Raw genomic sequence first — 21,561 nt, forward strand, 5'->3', positions numbered from 1 at the left:
GTTTCATTACTTCTGGGTAAATATCTAGGAGTGGACTTGCTGGATCATAGGGTAGGTGCATATATTTAACTTTTTTTTTTTTTTTTTTTTGAGACAGAGTCTCGCTCTGTCGCCCAGGCTGGAGTGCAGTGGCAGATCTCAGCTCACTGCAAGCTCCACCTCCCGGGTTCCTGCCATTCTCCTGCCTCAGCCTCCTGAGTAGCCGGGACTACAGGCGCCCACCACTGCACCTGGCTAATATTTCGTATTTTAAGTAGAGACGGGGTTTCACTGTGTTAGCCAGCATACAGGATAGTCTCGATCTGCTGACCTCGTGATCCACCCACCTCAGCCTCCCAAAGTGCTGGGATTATAGGCGTGAGCCACCACGCCTGGCCATATTTAACTTTATTTATTTATTTATTTATTTATTTGATTTTGAGACAGAGTCTGTAGCCCAAGCTGGAGTGCAGTGGCGCGATCTCGGCCCACTGCAACCTCCGCCTTCTGGGTTCAAGCAATTCTCCTGCCCCAGCCTCCCGAGTAGCTGGGATTACAGGCGTCTGCCACCATGACCAGCTACTTTTTGCATTTTTAGTAGAGCTGGGGGTTTCACCATGTTGGCCAGGCTGGTCGCAAACTCCTGACCTCAGGTGATCCACCCACCTTGGCCTCCCTAAGTGCTGGAATTACAGGCATGAACCACCGCACCTGGCCAATATATTTAACGTTATAAGAAACTGCCCACCAGGTGCGATGGCTCATGCCTGTAATCCCAGCACCTTGGGAGGCCAAGGTTGGGCAGATCACGAGGTCAAGAGATCGAGCCCATCCTGGCAAACATAGTGAAACGCTGCTCTGTTAAAAAAATATAAAAATTAGCTGGGCATGGTGGCACGTGCCTGTAGTCCCAGCTACTTGGGAGGCTGAGGCAGGAGAATTGCTTGAACCCGGGAGGAGGAGGTTGCGATGAGCCAAGATCGCGTCACTGCACTCCAACCTGGGCAACAGAGTGAAACTCCATTTCAAAAAAAAAAAAAAGAAGAAACTGCCAAGAGCGTTTCACAGTAGCTGAAATGCTCATCTTTCCTGCAGCATTGTATGTGCATTCCAGTTGTCAGTTGTTCCACATCCTCACCACACTTGGTATTGTCAATCTTTTAAATTTTAATCATTCTGGCAGGAATGGAGTGGTATCTCATTGTCGTTTTGATTTGCATTTCCCTAGTAACTAATGATGTCCATGATTTTATGTGGTTGTTTTTCACCTCTTATTAATTTGCAAGAGGTCTGGGGGTTTTTTGTTTTGTTTTGAGACAGAGTCTTGCTCTGTCTCCCAGGCCGGAGTGCAGGGGTGCCATCTCGGGTCACTGCAACCTCTGCCTCCTGGGTTCAGGTGATTCTCCTGCCTCAGTCTCCCGAGTAGCTTGGATTACAAGTATACACCACCACACCCGGCTGATTTTTTAGTAAACACGGAGTTTCACCATGTTGGCCAGGTTGCTCTCAAACTCCTGGCTTCAAGTGATCTGCCCATCTCAGCCTCCCCAAAGTGCTGGGATTATAGGCTTGGGCCACCGTGCCCAGCCAGGAGTTTTTGCATATATTCTGAATTAAAAAGTCTTTGTCAGATACAAATATCGCAAACACTCTTTCCTCATCTGTCACTTGCTTACTCACTTTCTTGATGTGTCCTTTTGAAAAGCAGAACTTTTCATTTTGATGCGAGTGCTTTTTGTGCCCTAAGAAGCTTTGCTACCCGAACATTATGAAGGTTTTCTTCTATGTTTAGTTTTGGAAGTCCTATTATTGTCACTTCTACATGCAGGTCTGTGGTGTATTTTGCACCGATTTTCATGTGTGATGTGAGTCAAAGTTTGTTTTCTCCTTATGGACATCCCATTGGTTTTTTTTTTTTGTTTTTTTTTTTTTTTTTTTTTTGTTGAGACAGAGTCTTGCTTTGTCGCCCAGGCTGGAGTGCAGTGGCCGGATCTCAGCTCACTGCAAGCTCCGCCTCCCGGGTTCACGCCATTCTCCTGCCTCAGCCTCCTGAGTAGCTGGGACTACAGGCGCCCGCCACCTCGCCCGGCTAGGTTTTTGTATTTTTTAGTAGAGACGGGGTTTCACCGTGTTAGCCAGGATGGTCTCGATCTCCTGACCTTGTGATCCGCCCGTCTCGGCCTCCCAAAGTGCTGGGATTACAGGCTTGAGCCACCGCGCCCGGCCATGACATCCCATTGTTTTAGCACCATTAGTTAAAAGGACTGCCCTCTTCCCCATTGAATCACCTTGGCACTCTTGTTAAAATCCAGGTACTACATTTGTGCTGATCTACTTCCGGACCCCCTATTGTGTTCCATTGATCTTTATCCTCAGGCCCAAAGCATACCGTATTCATTACTGTAGCTGGCCAGGCACAGTGCTCATGACTATAATCTTTGGGAGGCCAAGGTGGGAGAATCACTTAAGGCCAGGAGTTTGAGACCATCCTGGACAACATAGCAAGACTCTGTTTCTATAAACAAAATGATAGCTTTATAGTAACACTTGAAATCAGATAGTGTAAGTCCTCCAACTCTGTTTTCCTTTTTCGAAATTGTTTTGGCCATTCTAGTTCTTCTGCACATCCATGTACACTTTGTAATCAACCTGTGAATTTCTATAAAAATAATCAGCCTGACAATTTCTCATGGGATTTTAAGATTTTGTTGAATCTATAAATTTGGGGACACAGAACATCTTTTTTTTTTTTTTTTTTTGAGACGGAGTCTCGCTCTGTCGCCCAGGCTGGAGTGCAGTGGCCGGATCTCAGCTCACTGCAAGCTCCGCCTCCCGGGTTCACGCCATTCTCCTGTCTCAGCCTCCTGAGTAGCTGGGACTACAGGCGCCCGCCACCTCGCCCGGCTAGGTTTTTGTATTTTTTAGTAGAGACGGGGTTTCACCGTGTTAGCCAGGATGGTCTTGATCTCCTGACCTAGTGATCCGCCCGTCTCGGCCTCCCAAAGTGCTGGGATTACAGGCTTGAGCCACCGCGCCTGGCCGACACAGAACATCTTAACAATATCTCATCTTTCAATCTTTGAACAGATTACATCTCTTCATTGATTTACGTCTTCATTAATTTTTCTTTTTTCTTTTCTTTCCTTTTTTTTTTTGAGACAGGATCTCACTCTGTTGCCCAGGCTGGAGTGCAGTAGCACGATCTCGGCTCACTGCAACCTCCACATCACAGGCTCAAACAATCCTCCTGCCTCAGCCTCCCAAGTAGCTGGAACTACAGGCATGTGCCACCATGCCTGGTTAATTTTTGTATTTTTAATAGAGATGGGGTCTTACCATGTTGTCCAGGCTGGTCTCGAACTCCTGGACTCAAGTGATCTGCTTGCCTCGGCCTCCCAAAGTGCTGGAATTACAGGCATGAGCCACCGTGCCCAACCTTAGGTCTTCATTAATTTCTTTCAGGAATGTTTATAGTTTGCAGTGCGTAGGTTTGGGCATATTTTATTAAATTTATCCCTACACATTTTATGTTTTTTGATGCTACTGTAAATGGTACTTTTAACCACCACATGTCCTCACTCATATGTGGAAGGTAAAAAAAAAAAAAAAAAATGGTCTCACATTAGTCAAAAGTAGAACAGAGGCTATTAGAGCTGGGGGAAGGGAGGGAGAGAGAGAGATGTGTTGAAGGATACAAAATTCCAGCTAGATGGGAGGAACAAGTTCTAGTGTTCTACACCACTGTAGGATGACTGCAGTTAACAAAAATGTTATAGTTTCAAATAGCTAGGAGGAGGATAGCAAATGTTCCCTAACAAAGAAATGATAAGCGCTGGAGATGATGGATAAGTTAGTTGACCCGGATCTGATCACTGCACATTGTATGTATTGAAACATCACTATGTACCCCATAGGTATGTGTCGTTATTTGTCCATTTAAATTGTTTTACATTTCACTTTCCAGTTGTTCATAGCTAGTATATAAAAACAGGTTTGACATTTTCTCTTGAGCTCCTGCTAAATTCATGTATTAGGTCTAGTAGTTGTTTTGTAGATTCCTCAGGAGTTTCCATGTACATGATCATATCATCTACAATGAAAAACAATTGCGCTTCTTTCTTTCATATATATATGTTCATTTGTATATGACATTTGCATGTTGATTTACCTATAATGTACATAGGATGTGTACACATATGCATACATTTCTATACAGGATGTTTTTGCCTATGTCAGTGGCCAGGTCCGTCAGTGACAATGTTCAGTGAAAGTGGTGTGAGTGGGTGTCCTTGACGTGTTCCTGATTTTAGGAAAGCGTTTGGTCTTTCACAATTAAGTACAGCGTAAGCTGTAGATGTTTCTCCTAAATGCCTTTTTATCAGGTTGAGTGAGTTTCCTTTTCATTCTAATTCCTTGAGAGTTTTATTTTTTCATAAATGGGTTTTGAATTTGGTCAAATGCTCTGTCTCTGTTGATATGATCACAGTATTTTTCTTTGTCATTGTTAATGTGATAAATTACGTTGATTACATGTTGGCTGTGAAATCGTCTTGCATTCCTGGGATAAATTCCACGTGGTCATAATGAATGCTTTGTACGTGTTGCTAAGTACAATTTGTTCACGTTTTGTTAAGGACTTTTGCGTCTGTGTTCTTGAGGGATAATGCTGGCCTCATAAAATGAGTTTGGAGATGTTTCTCCCTTCTCTATTTTCCTAAATAATCGGTGTAATATTGGCATTATCTCTTCCTTAAATGTTTGATAAAATTAACCAATGAAACCGTCTAGGCCTAGAGTTTTCCTTATGAGATAGAATTTAATTATTTTAATAGATATAGAGATATTCATATTTTCTGCTGCTTCTTGTGTAAATTAAGGAATTTGTCTAGTTCATTTAAATTTTCAAATTTAGTGAACTAAATTTGTTCATTTTGACTTATTCTCCTTTTAATGTCTCTAATCTCTGTAGCAGCATTTCCTCTTTCATCCCTGATATTGGTAATTTTATGGCTTTTTATTTTCAAATAACCAACATTTTACCTTAGTGGTTTTCTCCATTCTTTTTGTTTTCTTTTCTTTTCTTTTTCTTTTTTTTTTTTTCTTTTTTTTTTTTTTTTTTTTTTGAGACAGAGTCTCACTCTGTCGCCCAGGCTGGAGTGCAGTGGCACAATCTTGAACTAGCTCTACCTCCCGGGTTCACGCCATTCTCCTGCCTCAGCCTCCCTAGTAGCTGGGACTACAGGCACCTGCCACCACTCCCAGCTAATTTTTGTATTTTTAGTAGAGACAGGGTTTCACCTTGTTAGCCAGGATGATCTCGATCTCCTGACCTCATGATCCGCCTGCCTCGGCCTCCCAAAGTGCTGGGATTACAATTTGTTTTCTATTTTACTGATTTCCACTTTTATACTTATTTCCATCCTTCTATTTACTTTGATTTTAATTTTAATTTCTTTTTCTGTTTTGTTTTGTTTTGTTTTTTTTGAGATGGAGTCTCACTCTGTTGCTCAGGCTGGAGTGCAGTGGCGCAATCTCGGCTCACTGCAAGCTCCGCCTCTGAGGTTCATGCCATTCTCCTGTCTCAGCCTCCTGAGTAGCTGGGACTACAGGTGCCTGCCACCATGCCTGGCTAATTTTTTGTATTTTTGGTAGAGACGGGGTTTCACTGTGTTAGCCAGGATGGTCTTGATCTCCTGACCTCGTGATCCGCCTGCCTCAGTCTCCCAAAGTCCTGGGATTACAGGCGTGAGCCACTACTCCTGGCCCTTTTTCTGGTTTCTTAAGGAGGTTGCTTAGGGCATAGATTGTAAACCTTTCTTCTTTTTTAACAGAAGTATTTAAGGCTATAAATTTCCCTCCAACCACTGCCTTAGCTGCATTCTAGAAATACTGATGTGTTATTTTTTTTATTGTCATTTAATTCAAAATATTTTCCAATTTCTCTTATGAGTTCGTCTTTGATTCTTAAGTTATTTAGAATGTGTTGTGTGATTTCCCAGTTGGGGGGATTGGCAAGCTATCTTTTTATGATTGATATTTATTATTATTGTTATGTCCTAGTGTGTGGTCTACTTGGTGAAAGTTCCATGTGCAACTGAAAAGAATATGAAGTGTGAAACATATGTGAAGAATGATGGCGGGACTCTGGTATAATCATTTTGGAAAAAGTATTTGTCATTCTTGTGTTAAACATATACCTACCTATGACCTAGCCATTTCACTCATAGATGTCTATCCAAGAGAACTGAAAATGTATGTTTACACAGAAAGTTTTACATCAACATTCATTGTAGCTTCATTAGTAATAGCCAAAAACAACCCACCAATAGGTGGGGGATAAACAAAATTGGTGTATCTCTACAATGGAACACCGCTTACCAAAAAAAAACCACCACAGCAACAAAACAAAAAAACAAAAAACCTAGCTCCTGTTACTGGCTTTTTATTTTTATTTTTATTTTTATTTTATTTTATTTATTAATTTTTTTGAGGCGGAGTCTCGCTCTGTCGCCCAGGCCGGAGTGCAGTGGCACTATCTCTGCTCACTGCAAGCTCCGCCTCCTGGGCTCCCGCCATTCTCCTGCCTCAGCCTCCCGAGTAGCTGGGACTACAGGCACCCGCCACCTCGCCCGGCTAGTTTTTTGTATTTTTAGTAGAGACGGGGTTTCACCCTGTTAGCCAGGATGGTCTCAGTCTCCTGACCTTGTGATCCGCCCACCTCGGCCTCCCAAAGTGCTGGGATTACAGGCGTGAGCCACTGCGCCTGGCCACTGGCTTTTTAGATGTGCCTCTTTGTATTTTAGTGGTTGCTCTAGGAGTTTACATTGTACATCTTTATTATAACCTACTTACTACGTTATATTGTACTACTCCCCATTAGGTATAAGAAGGTTGCATCTGTATAATTAATTCCACTGGCAACCATGTTTTTGCTATTGCTGTCATATGTTTTTCATTAATATAAACCCAACTATACATTGTTATCATTCTTGTTTTAAGTAATCAGTATTGTTTAAAGAAAATGAGAAGGCCGGGCGCGGTGGCTCAAGCCTGTAATCCCAGCACTTTGGGAGGCCGAGACGGGCGGATCACGAGGTCAGGAGATCGAGACCATCCTGGCGAACACGGTGAAACCCCGTCTCTACTAAAAAATACAAAAAACTAGCCGGGCGAGGCGGCGGGCGCCTGTAGTCCCAGCTACTCGGGAGGCTGAGGCAGGAGAATGGCGTAAACCCGGGGGGCGGAGCTTGCAGTGAGCTGAGATCCGGCCACTGCACTCTACCCCGGGCGACAGAGCCAGACTCCGTCTCAAAAAAAAAAAAAAAAAAAAAAAGAAAATGAGAAGGAAAAACATAGCATTTTTCTTTACCTGTATATTCGCACTTCTGATACTCTTCATTTCTGTCTGTCCATCTAAGTTTCCATCTGGGAAAATTTCCCTTCTGCCTGAAGAACTTCTTCCTGCAGTGGTTGTAGTGCAGGTCTGCTGGTAAGGAGTGATTTTGGCTGACTTTATCTGAAAATGCCTTTATGTCTCTTTAGGGTTTGAAAAGTATGTTCACTGCACATAGATCTCAGAGTTGCCTTTTTTTTTCTTTTCTTTTCTTTCTTTCTTTTTTTTTTTTTTTAAGATGGGGTTTCACCGTGTTGGCCAGGTTGGTCTCAAACTCCTGACCTCAAGCGATCCGCCCGCCTCGGCCTCCCAAAGTGCTGGGATTACAGGTGTGAGCCACTGCGCCCGGCCTGGAGGTGGCTTTTTCTTCCTTCTGCCCATACGCTTTTTCCTGATGGGAAGTCGCCAGGCATGTGCAATATGTCCCGGCTGCTTTCTTAATCTTAGGTTTTCTCTTAATCTTAGGTGTCCAAGAGTTTGATTGTGATAGGCCTGGCTGTGTTTCTTTGCATTAACATTCGTTGTAGCTTCACTAGTAATAGCCAAAAACAACCCACCAGTAGGTTGTGTTAAACATATTGCTTGGAGTTTGCTGCGATTCCTTGATGTTGGTCAACCAATTCATGAAACTTTAGGTCATTATTTCTTCAGTTTTTTTTCCTGCCCCATGCTCACTCCTCTCCTTCTGAGACATCATGATGTAAGTTGTTTGAATATTGTCGCTCGGGTCCCTAAGGCTGTTTTTTCATTGTTCTTTTTAATCGTGTTACTCTCTATTCTTTTGATTGGAGAACTTTTAAAAAATCTCTATTGAAGTTCATTGACCCTTACTTCTGCCATCTCCAATCTGTTCTTAAGAATAAAGTCCATCCAGTTAAATTTCCAATTTTCACCTGTTATTTTACCTTTACTTTTTGTCCTAGAATTTTCCTTGCTTTTTTCTTTGAGGTGGGGTGTCTCACTGTGTTGCCCAGGCTGGAGGTAGTACATGCAGTGGTGTGATCATAGCTCACTGCAGCCTCGAACTCCTGGGTTCAAGTGTTCCTCCCACCTCAGCCTCCTGAGTAGCTTTCAAGAGTGAGCCACTGCGCCCTGTCAACCATGGACACTTAAAAACAGAAAACATAACATAAAGCCTTCAGGCCATGCTTGACAGCCATGCTTTGAGCACCTACTATGTGCCAGGTACCATGCTGGGGACAAAAATGTGAAGAAGGGAGGCTCCTGCAGGGCAAGAGAGAAAGACAGGCTTTAGAGTAATCAAGAAACAGCATTCTGTGGGAGCCCTGGGCGGGTGCCTCATCTTGCCAGCTGACAGGGAGAACTTCCTGGAGGGGGGCCTGTACGCTGAATCTTAACCAATGAGGGGGCATTAGCCAGGGCAGAAAGAGGAAGGCACAGCTTGGGGCTGAAGGAACAGCATGGGCAAAGGCACAGAGGCCAGACAAGGCGGGTACGGGAAAAAGTCCCAGGCAGGAGTAAGAGCAGTGTCCCCACCCGCTGGGCGCCCCCACTGCAGCCGTCCGTGGGTGGGGTGGGATCAGAGCTTGTCTGAGCTGGTGAAGGCGGGACTCATCCCCGCTGTGTCTGGGCCTCCTGGTGCAGTCTTCCGCCCTGACATGCCTGGGCACCTGGGAGCTGACAGGTACGGTGCCTTTCCAGAGAGGTAAGGCACTGGATGGGAGACTCTGACCTGTAAAGAACTGGTTGATGGGAAGCGCCTGCTGCATTGATATGGCATCTCCGCCCCACCAAGGCTTTGAAAATCAAATACTCCCCAAGCTATGGAAACCCAACCACAGGCGGACTGTTAGGACTTTATTATTATAATCACTCGGCCCAATTCCAGCCACCGTGGGCAGAACAATGAGCCATTGAAGCCTTGCGGAGGTCTCGCCTCTCCCATGGGCAGGGACCCGGTGCTGAGGCCTTGGCAGGGAGGGTGGTGGCAGGCCTGTCCGCTACTGCACAGCCCGGGGGCCCGCTGGGGGTCCAGGCTTCGGTCTCCTCACTCATCGAGCGGGCGGCCTGAAGAGCACACATCCGGACGGTGCTGCACTCTCCTGACATTCTGTCCTACACTGTGACCCTTGTAGGTCAGGAGCTAACTCTGTCTGCTTCGGGGAGACCACCATGCAGAAGACACCGGCGCCCTTCGCAGTCCTCAGCATGCATGGCCCCACCCACATCATCATAAACAGGGAGCCTGTGGGGTGCTCCCGCTCCGAGCTGGGGTGCCCAGTGTAGGGGTGGCCCTGGGAGCCCCAGCTGGGTCAGAGGTCAGCAGCCAGGGTAGAGGGCTAGGCACAGCTGGCTCCGCCCCCAGCTGCTGAGTTACAAGGCCACACCACCTCCTGCCTGTGGCTCCACTTGATTCTCAAGCATCTGGTGTATTTCATCATCAGTTATAAGCCAAAAAGATTCCAGTTTTAGTTAGGGGGAAAAAAAGTTCCATTCTGTGGAACCACAAGGCCCCATCATTGTCCCACGAAACCCTGGAGGCCAGGACCTCGCCAGGCTTCAGCCAGGTCTGCCCCACGCTTTGCTCCTGCTGCACCGGCACCGCTGGCTTTGCACCTCCTCTATGTCCTGAACACACAGTTTGTTGGGCCTGGATTTTCACTCCTGTGGGTGCCCAGCTCCCTGCCCTGCCCCCATGGGAGTCAGCTGCCAACCAAAAGGCACAGCGGGGGACGTTCTCTTCTTGTCTCCCAGGAGCCTCTGCTTGTCCCCTCGCTGGGAAGTAAGGGAAGGCTCTGGGAATGCCGGCTTGGGTTTCGGGATTAGGGTAACCCGAGCACCATACACCACGTCAGGGCTGGGATCAGGCAGGCTCGGGCCTAAGATGCTTTGCTGGACCCCACAGATGGCCCCCTCGCTGTCCTCATAGACACAGGGGGTTGGCCGGGGACCACGACAAGCAGGACTCCAGAACCCTCTGGTGGCAGGACCAGAGGTCAGGGAGATTTCAGGGAGTTAGGCTGGGCCTCGAGAGCAGGCATAGGGGAGGATGAGGGACAGGAGGGTGGTCAGTGTGTGGCAGGAGTGAGGTTCGACTGCACCTGCAGGAAAGCACCAAGGGCCCACGGGCACCAGGCCCAGGACTGAAGCTGCAGCCCTGACGGTTCCCGTGATCAAGTGGACAGGGATTAAGGAGCAGCATCTGGAAAATGGGCCCACAGTCTTGCCTCTCTCTCCCAGAGTTGCCCGGAAGATCCATCCAGGGTGTTGACAGCAGCAATCAGTGGCATTCAGTGCATGGACCTGGCTGCAGGGCGTGGGCACCGTGTGGGTGGGTGTGGCGCCCCAATCCTCCACTCCTGGCCAGCGCAGGCAGTCTCGGCTGCTGTTGCCTGTATTCCCTGATGACCCGTAGTGCCAGCCCGAGCTGGATGCTGTCACCGCCTGACAGAGTGCAGGGTGTCTGCAGCAAGTCCTCAGCTCTTGACCAGACTTCACCCTGCATGGTGGATTCTGGGAACAGAAAGCCATGATGCCAGCCACGCCTGCCAGGCTTGGAAGTGGGCCCTGTGGCTGACGCTCAGGGAGCTGCTGCAGGTGAGACCCCAGGAGCTCCCTGGTGTCTGGGGCCCCATCCCTCCCACGCTCTGCCTCCCAGAACCCTGTCGGGGCTGCGTCACATCCGTTTCCTGGGTTATCAGTCTCATGGCAGCTCTTGCCTGTTGAATCTTCTGTCCAGTTATTTCCCAAGCCGAACATTCCAGGTTGTGGCTGGACAGGCCCTTGCCTGCCTGCCTCCCACTCTGAGCTCCTTCCTTCACTAGCCCATCTGAGGGGGCACCAGCAGCTTGGCTCCCCACAGCCGGCCCTGTGGGACCTGGTCTGGGCAGGGGCAAAGCAGAGCTGGGGTCTGCACAGCACTGGAGCACTGGATCCTGCCTGGAAGAGCACAGCCGAGAAGCCCCAAGCACAGCGGGGAGCCCCCTCAGCCCGGGTGCAGAGGGACATGGGGGCACATGGAGCCAGTTCCTCCCTGCCTGCCTTCTGCTCGGGGGTGGCAGCCAGGACGCTAGCGTGTACCTGTTTGTTTATTTACGCCCCTGCCTGGTACAGGAAGGACCTCAGGCAGCTTGCAGGGCCATGCAGTGCCCAGCCAGAGAGCCCAGCTCGAAGATGGTGGCAGAGGAAGGAGACTAGGCTGGGCATAGAATGCTCCCGTGCCAGGCCCTGTTGAGCTCTGGACTTCCGCTGGGAGGGCTGGGGAGGGGAGGACCAGGGAGACAGAGGTGGGCCAGCCTAAGGACGCAGGCTGGGGGCCCATGGGAGGGGTCTTGTGTGCCAGTGGCCCTACCAGGACGGGTGTGGGGCTGCGGCCTGGGGCTCCATGGAAGCTCAGGGAGCGGGATCTGGAAGTCTCAGCAGCTGGCTGGCTCCCTGGCCCAGGCCCATCTGGATGGAGAGGCAGTTCAGAGGGAGTTGCTTCCTGATGGGGCTGGGGTTGGGCCCATGGAGGAACGTGCTTCTACCTCAATGGGCCCTGTGCCCGGGCCTTGATACCTGTAGGGGCTGTACCACCTGCCCTGGCCACTGGTGCTGGCCCGCTGGTCTTGGGTGTGCACCCCCTGCTGCTTCCTGCTCCAGAGTGTGGGGATCCCCGTGTCTGCCAGTGGATGACCTACACCGACCCTCATGGACCCTGACTAAGCCCAAGGGTGGGAAGTGGCGATGAGTGAGGGCAGGTGGGCAGAGGCCAGCAGGTCTCATCAGGCTGGGCGGGAGGAGCTCTTGCCCAGGGCAGGGGCACTCAGGGACTCTGGGGAGGAGAAGTGGCTCCCAGAGGGACACAGGGTGGGGCAGCAGCCTGGGACCGGGAGCAGGAGGCTCAGGCAGCTCTGAGCTCTGGGAGGCAGGAGTAGCCCCCACCCACCAGCCCAACGCAGACACCAACACTCCTCTCACGCCACCCACTGGAGCCAGGTGCCAACGTGTGCTCTCTTGGGGAGAGACATGAGCATGGGGTGGTGACGCCACTAGGATGGAGCCTCAACCCGAGGTGGCCCAGGCACCTGGAGCCTCAATAGGGCCTGCAGGGGTTAGTGTGGCCTCATGGCCCTGCCCCGGTGGGCACACTGCCCAGCCACCTCAGGGCATCCCTCATTACAAGTCTTGGGTCACCTCCAGTTCTTGCCCAGTGTGTGAGGGGTAGGTGGGGGCCTCAGGCCTGCCCCTGGGGCCTGCTTCAACCTGGGGAGGGGACCAGGGCCCAGGGCCCAGGTACTGGCGGCACCTCTGAGCTGCCGCGCTGGGGCTGGAGTGGCCGTGGGCCAGGTAAGGCAAGCAGGTGTCAGCCGAGGTGAGCTCATGTGCCAAGACCCTGTGGGAGGAGCCCAAACCTGAGGCCAGGAAACAGGTGCTCTCAACTGCAGCCCTGCCTGACACTGCTGCTCTCACAGGGGCAGCTCTGCCTGAGGGCCCAGCCAGCACTAAGGTCACCTCACGGCCAGGAGAGCAGGGCCGAGGCGCCCGATGGCTGTCAGCTGAGGCTAGGGACAAGCGAGGCTGCAGCATGCTCAGGGAGGGGGGCTGCAGTCTGAGCATCTCAATCACCCCTCCCCTTGAGCTGATGACCCCTGCTGTACCCCCTGTTCCACTCCTCAGAGCCCTGCCAGGCCCTGCCCTCCCCTGCTGCCCTGCTCTGGCCCTGAAAGCCCTCCATAACTGTACGTCCCCTCCCCTGCATGTGGATCACCCAGGGGGCCTGGGAACTGCCCAGTGTCACTCGGGGGTGCTGGGGGCAGGAGAAGGTGACACTGCCCCATGTCAAAGTGGAGGGTGCAGCACAGGGGGTCCACTCAGCCTGGTTGGGCAGCACCCCCTGCCCACTCCTCCCCCTCCCACGTCTTTGCGAAATCTGGTGCCACAGCAGAAGTGTGCAGGATGTCGCCGCGGGTAATTGCAGGTTACACAGAACAATCTGAGGAATTAAAATCATATTTTCATTACACCATAAAAACATGTGAAGGCGGGAAGGCGGCCCCGGGGCCAGGTGGAGAACACCCTGCTCTGGCTCCACCCTGTACTCCCTGGGCCGTCCCTGGGGAAACACAGGATCGAAACCACTATTGGCCCAGGACACTCGTCCCACACTGGGCAAGGGAGCCTGGGAGAGCGGCCGCTTTGCCCACATTGCCCTGCTGGGCCTTGGTTCCTGCCCTGGCTGTGCAGCTGCCTGGGTGGGGGCTCTGGGCCAGTGTCCCACCAGAGTAGTGAGGTGTGGGGATGGCCAGTGCCTGTGGGGTCCCCTGGGCCTGGTCTGCAGCCAGGTGCCTGCCAGTTCAGCACCGGCCCTGAGAGGGCCTGGGGCAGCAGTGCTGGCCTGTTTGTGGCAGCTCTTTGCCTGCAGCACCCATTGCTTGTAAACTGCGCTGGACCCCTGCCTGCCACTTACCAGGAGAGTATGAGCCCCTGTGCAGCGGGAGCCCAAGGACCCACGGCTGCCTGGGATGTGTGTGGTGGACGTTTTGGTCCCTCCTAGGGGATGCGCAGGCCGGCTGAATGGGCCACACAGCGCGGGAGAGCTGAGGTCACAGAGAGCAGGTATGTGGTACACGGTGTGTTCCAGGAAGAAAGGGCACGCAGGGCAAACCACCTGGAGGGGCCAGTGGGGACACAGACGTGTGGGTGGCTCTCAGGCCCCCAGCAACAGGCACTCCTGGTCGGCTGGGCGGGCAGGGAGGCGAGAGGCCCTCCTGGCAGAGTGCCGCCCAGCGTGTACTGCGGGCTCCACACAGCTGCATCCTCTCCATCACCACAAAAGCACCAAGGCCATTTCAAGTTTTCCCTGTGCTCCCTGGCAGGGACTGATCCCAGGGCCGAGGAATCCACAGGCCCTCTGCCCCCTTCCTGGCTGCTGCCCAGAGCCACCCCCTAGAGCCCAGGCAGCAGGTGTAGGCCGACCTCCCGGCTTTGCGGTGCCCCCAAGGCAAAAAACTTGCAGGCCTAGAGGCAAGCCCCACCCACAGGATCCAGCCCAGGCATGCCACCAGCCGTGCGTTAAATGGGACATGGCTGATCAGGAGCTGCACTTGTGGGAGGGCCTGGCCCAGCACTTGGCATCTTAAGTGGGTGTCTGAGAGCTCACGCGCACGCTTCACACGGCAAGTCGGGCTTCTGCAGGCCCATTAAGGCGCAAAGGCATTCCTCTGTGCGCTGACAAGCAGGGTCCCATCCAGGGCTCGGGGCCGGCAGACTAAGTGATGTTTTCTTAAGGAGGACACGCGATTAGCCACCGCTAAAGCCCCAGCACAATGCAGGGCCCGGCCGTGGCTGTCAGCGCTGTCTCTTGGCAGTGACTGACAGGCGCTCCCCAGCCCATCAAGCCTCAATGCACAGGATTAGCCTGACGCAGTCGACAAGCTGACTTGGAGGGCCACAGTGGAAACCGGCAAAGTGACTGACATCCAGGGACAGAGAGCCTCACACAGCCCTGCTACCTCCCATCATGGGCCCGCCCGTTGGCGGGCTGTTCCAGAACAAAGCCAGTGTCGCCGCCCCTCCCGAGAGCCTGCCTGGCGCTGGGCTGCCGTTCTTGCCTCAAGGTGCAGAGACCAGGCAGAGGGTCCCAGGAAAAACCCTCAGTGGGCGTCTTCAGGCCAGAGGCCAGACAGCTGTGGGGCAGGTGGGGTGGCTCTGCCTCCTGCCTAGGTGGGGTCCCCAGCACTGCAAGGCTGCTCCCCTCTGCCCAGGGCTGCTCGGAATTGTGCTCAGGAGTTCAAGGGGCCCCAGCGGACCCTGGGCTGCACATGATTTAAGAGGGGCCCGGTGACCTGGCCAGACCCCACCCACCTGGGCGATCCTGGGGGCCCGTCAGGGACACCACAGGCAGAGCACGTTTCAGAAAAAGCACCCTCTTTATTTGCACCGCAGAAATGCCAGGGGGCTCGGACATGGGTGCCCACAGGGTGGGTTTCCACCCAGGTCGTCATCATCTGGCAGCAGGAGCCTAGAAGGAGTGCCAGGCGGCAGAGGCTGAGAGGTGCAGGTGTGAGGTGGACAGTCCCCTGAGCCATCCCTGCGGGGCACACAGGCCACCTGTCCAGCACTTGTGCTCCACGCTGACCGTCTCACAGGCGCTCCAGGAGAGGGGTGAGGCCCTCCAAACCTGCCTGCAGCCATCCTGCCAACAACGGGAAGGTCAAGGCAGCCACCCACCCCTCCCATCAGCCTGGTCATGTCTCCCACTGCCACACCCAGGGACCCCCAAGGGAGAGACGGGTGAGAAACAAACCCTGCAGAGAGTGGCCCCACCCCAGGGCGATGCGTCACAGGGAGCGACGCAGTGCTACAAAAATATTTTGAAATGATAAAAATTTATAGCAGGCTCCTAACAAAACAGCTCTGGGAGGTGCAATGTTCTGATAAGAGTTTCCTCAGGATGCCCTTTGTTTATTCCTATCAAGCTCAGCCCCGCCGGGGGGAGGCAGCCACAGCGAAGCAGGGGGCCCTGAGTACCCCCAGAGAGGCCTCCCCAGAGCCCCTCGGCACCATGCGGACCCCAGAGCCTGTCCACAGGCATCTTCGGGGGAGCCCACTGCTCTGCCTGGTCTCCACCTCAGCCCCAGGGGAGAGATGGAGCCCAAACACCCCCAACCCCGGGACAGGCTGACAGCCGTGGGGGTGCCCCAGGTGGGCTGGATGGCACAGGCTGAGGGCCCACCCTGCCCCGGCCCCCGTCCTCAGCCCTGGCCGGAGGATGCACTGTCAGACCACGAGGCGAGAGGGCTCTGGCACAGGCATCCCTGGGGCAGAGGCCAGGAGCTCTCTCCAGTTTCTTCCTCCTGGGAAGAGGATGAACAACATGCCCCTGGCCAGCCTGACTCTGCAGAGCTGAAACAGAACCAAATGTGTGGGGCAGGCTGGGCAGGGCCGGCCATCACAGGGCAGCGCCTCCACCTTCTGGGAGGCAGGGAAACAAGGGGGCCCTGAACTCTGCAGGAGCCAGGTGGGAGGCCAGCTTCCCGACTGCAGCCGCCTGTGAAGCAGCAACTTGAGATGCCCGACTTCAGCCCGCCCCGGACACCCTCCACGCCAGCATCCACCTGGGCCAGGCTCCTACGGATGAGCCCTGTTTCTTGAGACCTCTTGTGTGTGGGGAGCAGCTGTGGCCAGGCCGGGGTCTGGGGTTCCCGGGGAGGTTTGGGCCCTTGGGGACTTCTCCTCCTGCCTGTCACCAATGTGGCCTGGTTACAGGACGGAGCATCCCTGTTCTGGGTGGCGTGGCAGGTACAGCCTTGCTGTACACCTGGAGGGAGCCCATGGCCAGGGCTCCTGCACCCCTGCCATGTGCCCTGTCCTCAAACACAGAGCCGGCCCCACTTGCATACCTGGGTCTGGCCTCCGAGGAGCTGGCGGCGGGCGCACCGTGTGCCCTGGCCTGCAGGGACGGTGCTTACCCTCAGCAGCCTGTCACCGTGGGGTCCAGGCCTGAGCGCTTGGAGATGCGCAGCTTGACTACCTCCTCGGAGCATGTGGGATGGATACCCACGGTCCGCATCACCTGCGCGTAGGAGGCCCCACACCTGCACATATAGGGGATGGGGGAGGCAGGCGGGGGTCAGCACAGGGAGGGGGGTCCACAGCATCCCATCCCTGGGAAGAGGAGGGCCTCGGAGGCTGCTGGTCTCCTCACTGTCCCCTAACCCCCAGCCAGAAGCCAGGACCCCTGCCCACACCTGTGGGAGCCGTCCACCTCCCTCCCAGCAGATGCTCAGCGCTCATCTAGCCCACCTCCTACCCAGCCACGCCCTGGCTTGCCCTGGCCTGGCTTCCTGCTGTTCCATCCCCTGCCCCCAGGCACAGTCCTGCCTTAGGCCTCTGCTCTCTGCTTTACCCACAGACAGCGCATCCTGACCTCACCACACCACCGCCCCCCAGGCCCCACATCCAGCCAGCCACGTCTCTCAGGCCATGCACAATGTCCCAACCTCCAACTACCCCTGTCAACCCACCCAGAGCCTTTGCCACGGCTTCCTTTGACCCCGGGACGCCGAAAACACACAGCCTGAGCCCAAGACCCGGGCAATGGCCCCAGCTCCAGACGACATGCAGCAGCCCTGGGGTGGCTCTCCAGGCACTGGCGCCCCGCTCATGGTGGCATGAGTGCTGGGCCGGGCGGGCGAGGGCCCCAGCAGCGACCCGGGGCCACAGTGGACACCTCGCCTGGCTCTGGCTGGCTCAACAGCATCTGGCTGGGGCAGAGCTGCCCCTTGTCTCCCTGAACCCGCCCTGTCTGAGGAGGGCCTGAGGAATCTCTGCTGCAAACCCGCGAAGGCCACATAAATGCAGCAAGAGAGGCAGCAGCTCTCCACTGCCGCACTGCCGGCACTCGAGGGACACCCGGCTGCGCGTCGCATCATGGCCCGCATTCCTCGGGACTTACTTGATCCCCAGAGCAAATCCTTGAGTAACTTCGCCTGCGTTGGGGCCAAGGAAGTGCAGGCCCAGCACCAGCTGCGGGGGCTCCCTCAGGCACACCATCTGAAAGCCGCACATCTCAGCTACCAGCCCAGGAGGGGGCTGGGTCACGTCCACCCTGCATCCACCCTGCACCCTGCCTGGGGGTCATGGCTGGGGCCAGCCCTTGGGTATTAGCCCTGCCGGGCTCTTTCCCACCCTCCCTCTCACCCTCAGCACCCTGGGCCACAGGGATGCTCACCTTTACATAACACTGGGATGCATCCCGTCCAGCCACCGTGAATTCCAGCGGTTTATAATGGGCGTGATAGACCTGGGGACAGGATACCACCCCTGGATCAGTGCTGGGACAAACAAACCTTGTGGCACCTGCAGCTCCCACAGGCTGCATGGGCAAGGCAGGGTCATGATGGGCAGGAACCATCCATCTCGCCTGAAGGTCTGGTCTGGGATGGGGAGGAGGGCTTGGCTGGCTACAGGCTGTGTGCAGGCAGCCAGTGGCTGGAGCCATGCTCTACAGGACAGACCCTCTCCCAAACAAGCCTGGGACCCCCGCAGACCATAGCAACAGAGCAGGCATCAGGCAACCCAAGCACCCAGGCTGGGCACAGCAAACCTGCGTGGATATAGCTCCCCCACAACCAACGGCGGAGGCAAGAATGGGTGAGCAGGCGACCACCCGGCTCCCTCAGGCACCCTGGTGCTCCCTTGGCCCTCACTGGAGCAAGGCCGCTGTGGCCACACCAGAGCCGGAGCTGTTGGACAAAGGCTTTCAGCACCCTTGAAGGGCTCGACAGCGTGTCCGGGGCTGCGGCCAAGTAAAAAATGAGCGGGGCCCTCACATGTGCTGCACAGCCATTATTAATTAATGGAACTTCAGAGAATATTGTTCTAACTAAGACAGAATTGAAAAGAAAACAAACAAAGAGTATTTGGCCATTCAACATCGTGAAACATAAAACAACATTATAAAATGCCAGGAACATATGTCCCAGCGCACTTGTGATGAATCAAACAAAAATAGCAAATAAAGTGCCTCGGGGAAGGCTGGCCTGTCAGGCCTGTCCTGTTGATGGAGAGGACTGGGGTGGAGGGGGAAGGGCCCAGCCCTGGAGCCCAGTGACTCATCCCCAAAGGCCCCAGGCCCCACCACCCAGGCCACAGGCTCCGGTTTCTCTGGGTGCCTGCAAGCTGCCGCGGCAGCAAGATGAAACCGCACCGAAGGCTTCCAGCTACCATGGCCCGGCAGGCTTCAGAGCCCCTGCATTCTTCCAGGCCACCCCAGAGCCACAGCCACCTGCCACAGCAGACCCCCAAAGCAGCCTTGCTCCATGAAAACCCCTTTCCTCCAGGGTGAGTGCCTGAGCCTGGAAGAAGCTGGAAGAGGATAGGTGTCAGGATGTGGTGGGGGGCGAGGGGTGGGGGGCTCTTGCCCGGGAGAGAACCCGGGCAGTCCAGGAAGACGAGGTGTAGGGTGGTTAGGGGGTGGGGGTGGAAGCAGAGGTCGGAGGCCCCTGGGAGAAACCTTTCTGGGTCGAGTGAGATTCAAGTCCCTGCAAGGTGGGGACAGCACAGAGGCACCTTCGGGGCCCTGGTGCTTTCAGGGATAAGCAGCTGTGTGCTGGAGTGGGGCCGGCGCTCAGTTGACCTCAGCAGGGGAGCGGGTGGCACCATGGTGGTGACCCAGTTGGTGCTGGGCACCCCTACAGCATGGCTGGGGTGGGGCTGGGGGCTTCTGGGCCACAGGGCTTCTTGCCCTCAGAACAAGGCAGCCAAGGGCCTTCCCCTCACTGCTGTGACACGTGGTGGCAGAGACCAGAGGTACCTAAGCCCAGTCACCCCAAGGCTGCCAAAGCCCAGGCACCCCCATTTCTGGGGCTGCTCCCAACGTGTCCCTTCCTGCTACACACAGCCACCGCTCAGGGCCCCTGGAAAGGAGAGACCCTGGCGCCCTGTTCACAAGGCCTCCGCCCAGAGCGGGGAGTGAGGTCGCGGAGTCGCCACTGTCCTCAGCTGCACTGCTCCCAGGCCTCACCTCAACATGCTCCTGCCCGTGGCGAGCCACTGCCTCCTCCTCGGACAGCCCCACACAGCCATACTCCAGCGGGGTGAAGACGGTCGTGGGAACCTGAAAGCAGATCCGGAGTCAGGGAGGGCCCTTGGGCCCCGAAAATCGAAGGTCCCCATTGCATGTGACGCAAAGAGCAGTGATCACAGACCAGGCCCAGATGTGCCTGGAGCAGGCTGCAAGTACAGCAGGCGACCCACCTGCCCGCGCCTGCGCCACACTCTCAGAACGGAGCCCCACACACACGCTTGCACACACACGTGTGCACAACACCCCCGCATAAGCGCACACACATGCATGCCCACACCTACATGCAGACACACAGCGCACAAAAGCCCCTCACCCCAGAAGAGCTAGCCTCGAACTCGGCCTCTCCCGGGCTGCACGTGGCGTCCGCTAGATAGAACTCACATTGTCATAGTCCATCAGGTCTGAGGACCCGCCGAAGAGCCGCTGCACCAGGAGCCTCCCAGCCATGATAGCCGTGGGTGTCAGCTCAGGCCGCCCCTTGGGGAAGGCACAGCGGGGCGACGTCAGCACCATGTCCGGGGTTATATGCAGCCCCCATGCCACCACCCTTTGCCCCCCAAGTGGGCATCTCCCTTTAGAAAATCCCCAACACTGGCACCGAGTACGGTGACGTAAAGCCTCCCCCTGGAGCTCGTCCCCCTGCGGGGCATCCCAGGGACCTAGGTAGGTCACTCATTCTCCCGCTTGTTGCCCTCCACCCTGCCCTGGGAAAGGAGTCCGCTGCCGATGAGGCCGGCTGTGCCACCCTCACATGCTCAAGCCTTCTCTGCAAACCCTTCTGCACGCTGCTGACCTCGGAGGGCTGCCTGATGACCAGGCTCAAGAGAGCCCCTGCTACCGTTTGCATTCACTGGAATCCCCGGCTGAAAAGGGACCCCAAAGCGTTCCACACACTCCCAACGTGCAGCTCGACTTGCACGTCACAGTCCACAACAAATTCCAAATCAGAACGTCGCTGTGCTGGAGAGCCCTCCGTCCCAGGGTGTCCCCGGCCTTGGGGGTTCCAGCACCGTCCTCTGGGATGGGCTGCCAATCACCTTGGCAGCAGGAAATGCAGATGTTGTTTGGCATTCCAGAAATGCGTAGAGATCCGTGGAGATAAACTCAGAGCGCAGCCTGCGCATTCCAGCAGGCCTGACTAACGGCGGAAACGTCCCGGCGGCGGCGCACAGCGCACAACATCTCATTAAACAATAGCCCCCGCCCCGCCCACAGGCTCTTCCCAGCCGCTCAAGGGACCACTGGTTGGGTGTTAACTCTTTGGACTGTTCAGAATGACCTTTCTGAGTGGATTTAATGTTTAAATAAAGAATGCCTTTGTGTGTGCCATGCATTTCTGGCAAAACAGTTTGAAATGTTACAGTTTCCAACGCAGGAGCCTGGGAGCTACACACTTGCAGAGGGAAAACTCAGATTCCCAGACAGAAGGGAGGCTCCCTGCTGTGCACAGAAATGCACGTGGCACTGTCTCAGGGTGCAGTGCTCACAGGATGCAACAGACCATGCAGTCAGAGACCACTGCACCTACATGGTCCAAGGCAGAGGCTGCGCTTGCAGAAATCACACTGAGCAGCTGAACCATCCAGCTAAGCAAGCTGGGGCTGCAGGGTGGCCGAGGCATGTGGAGTCACGTGCTCTGTCCACACAATCGGGACGG

General features: G+C 54.6%; 1 protein-coding gene across 2 annotated transcripts in view; it reads right to left on the minus strand.

Moving 5' to 3' along the window:
* Positions 1-15,224: 15,224 nt before the first annotated feature.
* Positions 15,225-21,561, minus strand: part of LOC105480714 (thioredoxin reductase 2) — a 68,336-nt gene continuing 61,999 nt past the window's right edge. For both annotated transcript variants that reach the window (XM_011739836.3, XM_011739835.3), the window contains exons 13-18: positions 20,286-20,381; positions 19,842-19,934; positions 18,048-18,119; positions 17,772-17,869; positions 16,717-16,911; positions 15,225-15,509 (exon numbers count right to left, since the gene is read on the minus strand). In XM_011739836.3, coding sequence (XP_011738138.1) covers positions 16,788-16,911; positions 17,772-17,869; positions 18,048-18,119; positions 19,842-19,934; positions 20,286-20,381 — 483 coding nt within the window. In that variant the 3' untranslated portion in view covers positions 15,225-15,509; positions 16,717-16,787. The remainder of the gene's footprint in view (positions 15,510-16,716; positions 16,912-17,771; positions 17,870-18,047; positions 18,120-19,841; positions 19,935-20,285; positions 20,382-21,561) is intronic.

The sequence above is a fragment of the Macaca nemestrina genome, chromosome 15 (assembly GCF_043159975.1).
Source record: "Macaca nemestrina isolate mMacNem1 chromosome 15, mMacNem.hap1, whole genome shotgun sequence".
NCBI classification, from domain to species: domain Eukaryota; kingdom Metazoa; phylum Chordata; class Mammalia; order Primates; family Cercopithecidae; genus Macaca; species Macaca nemestrina.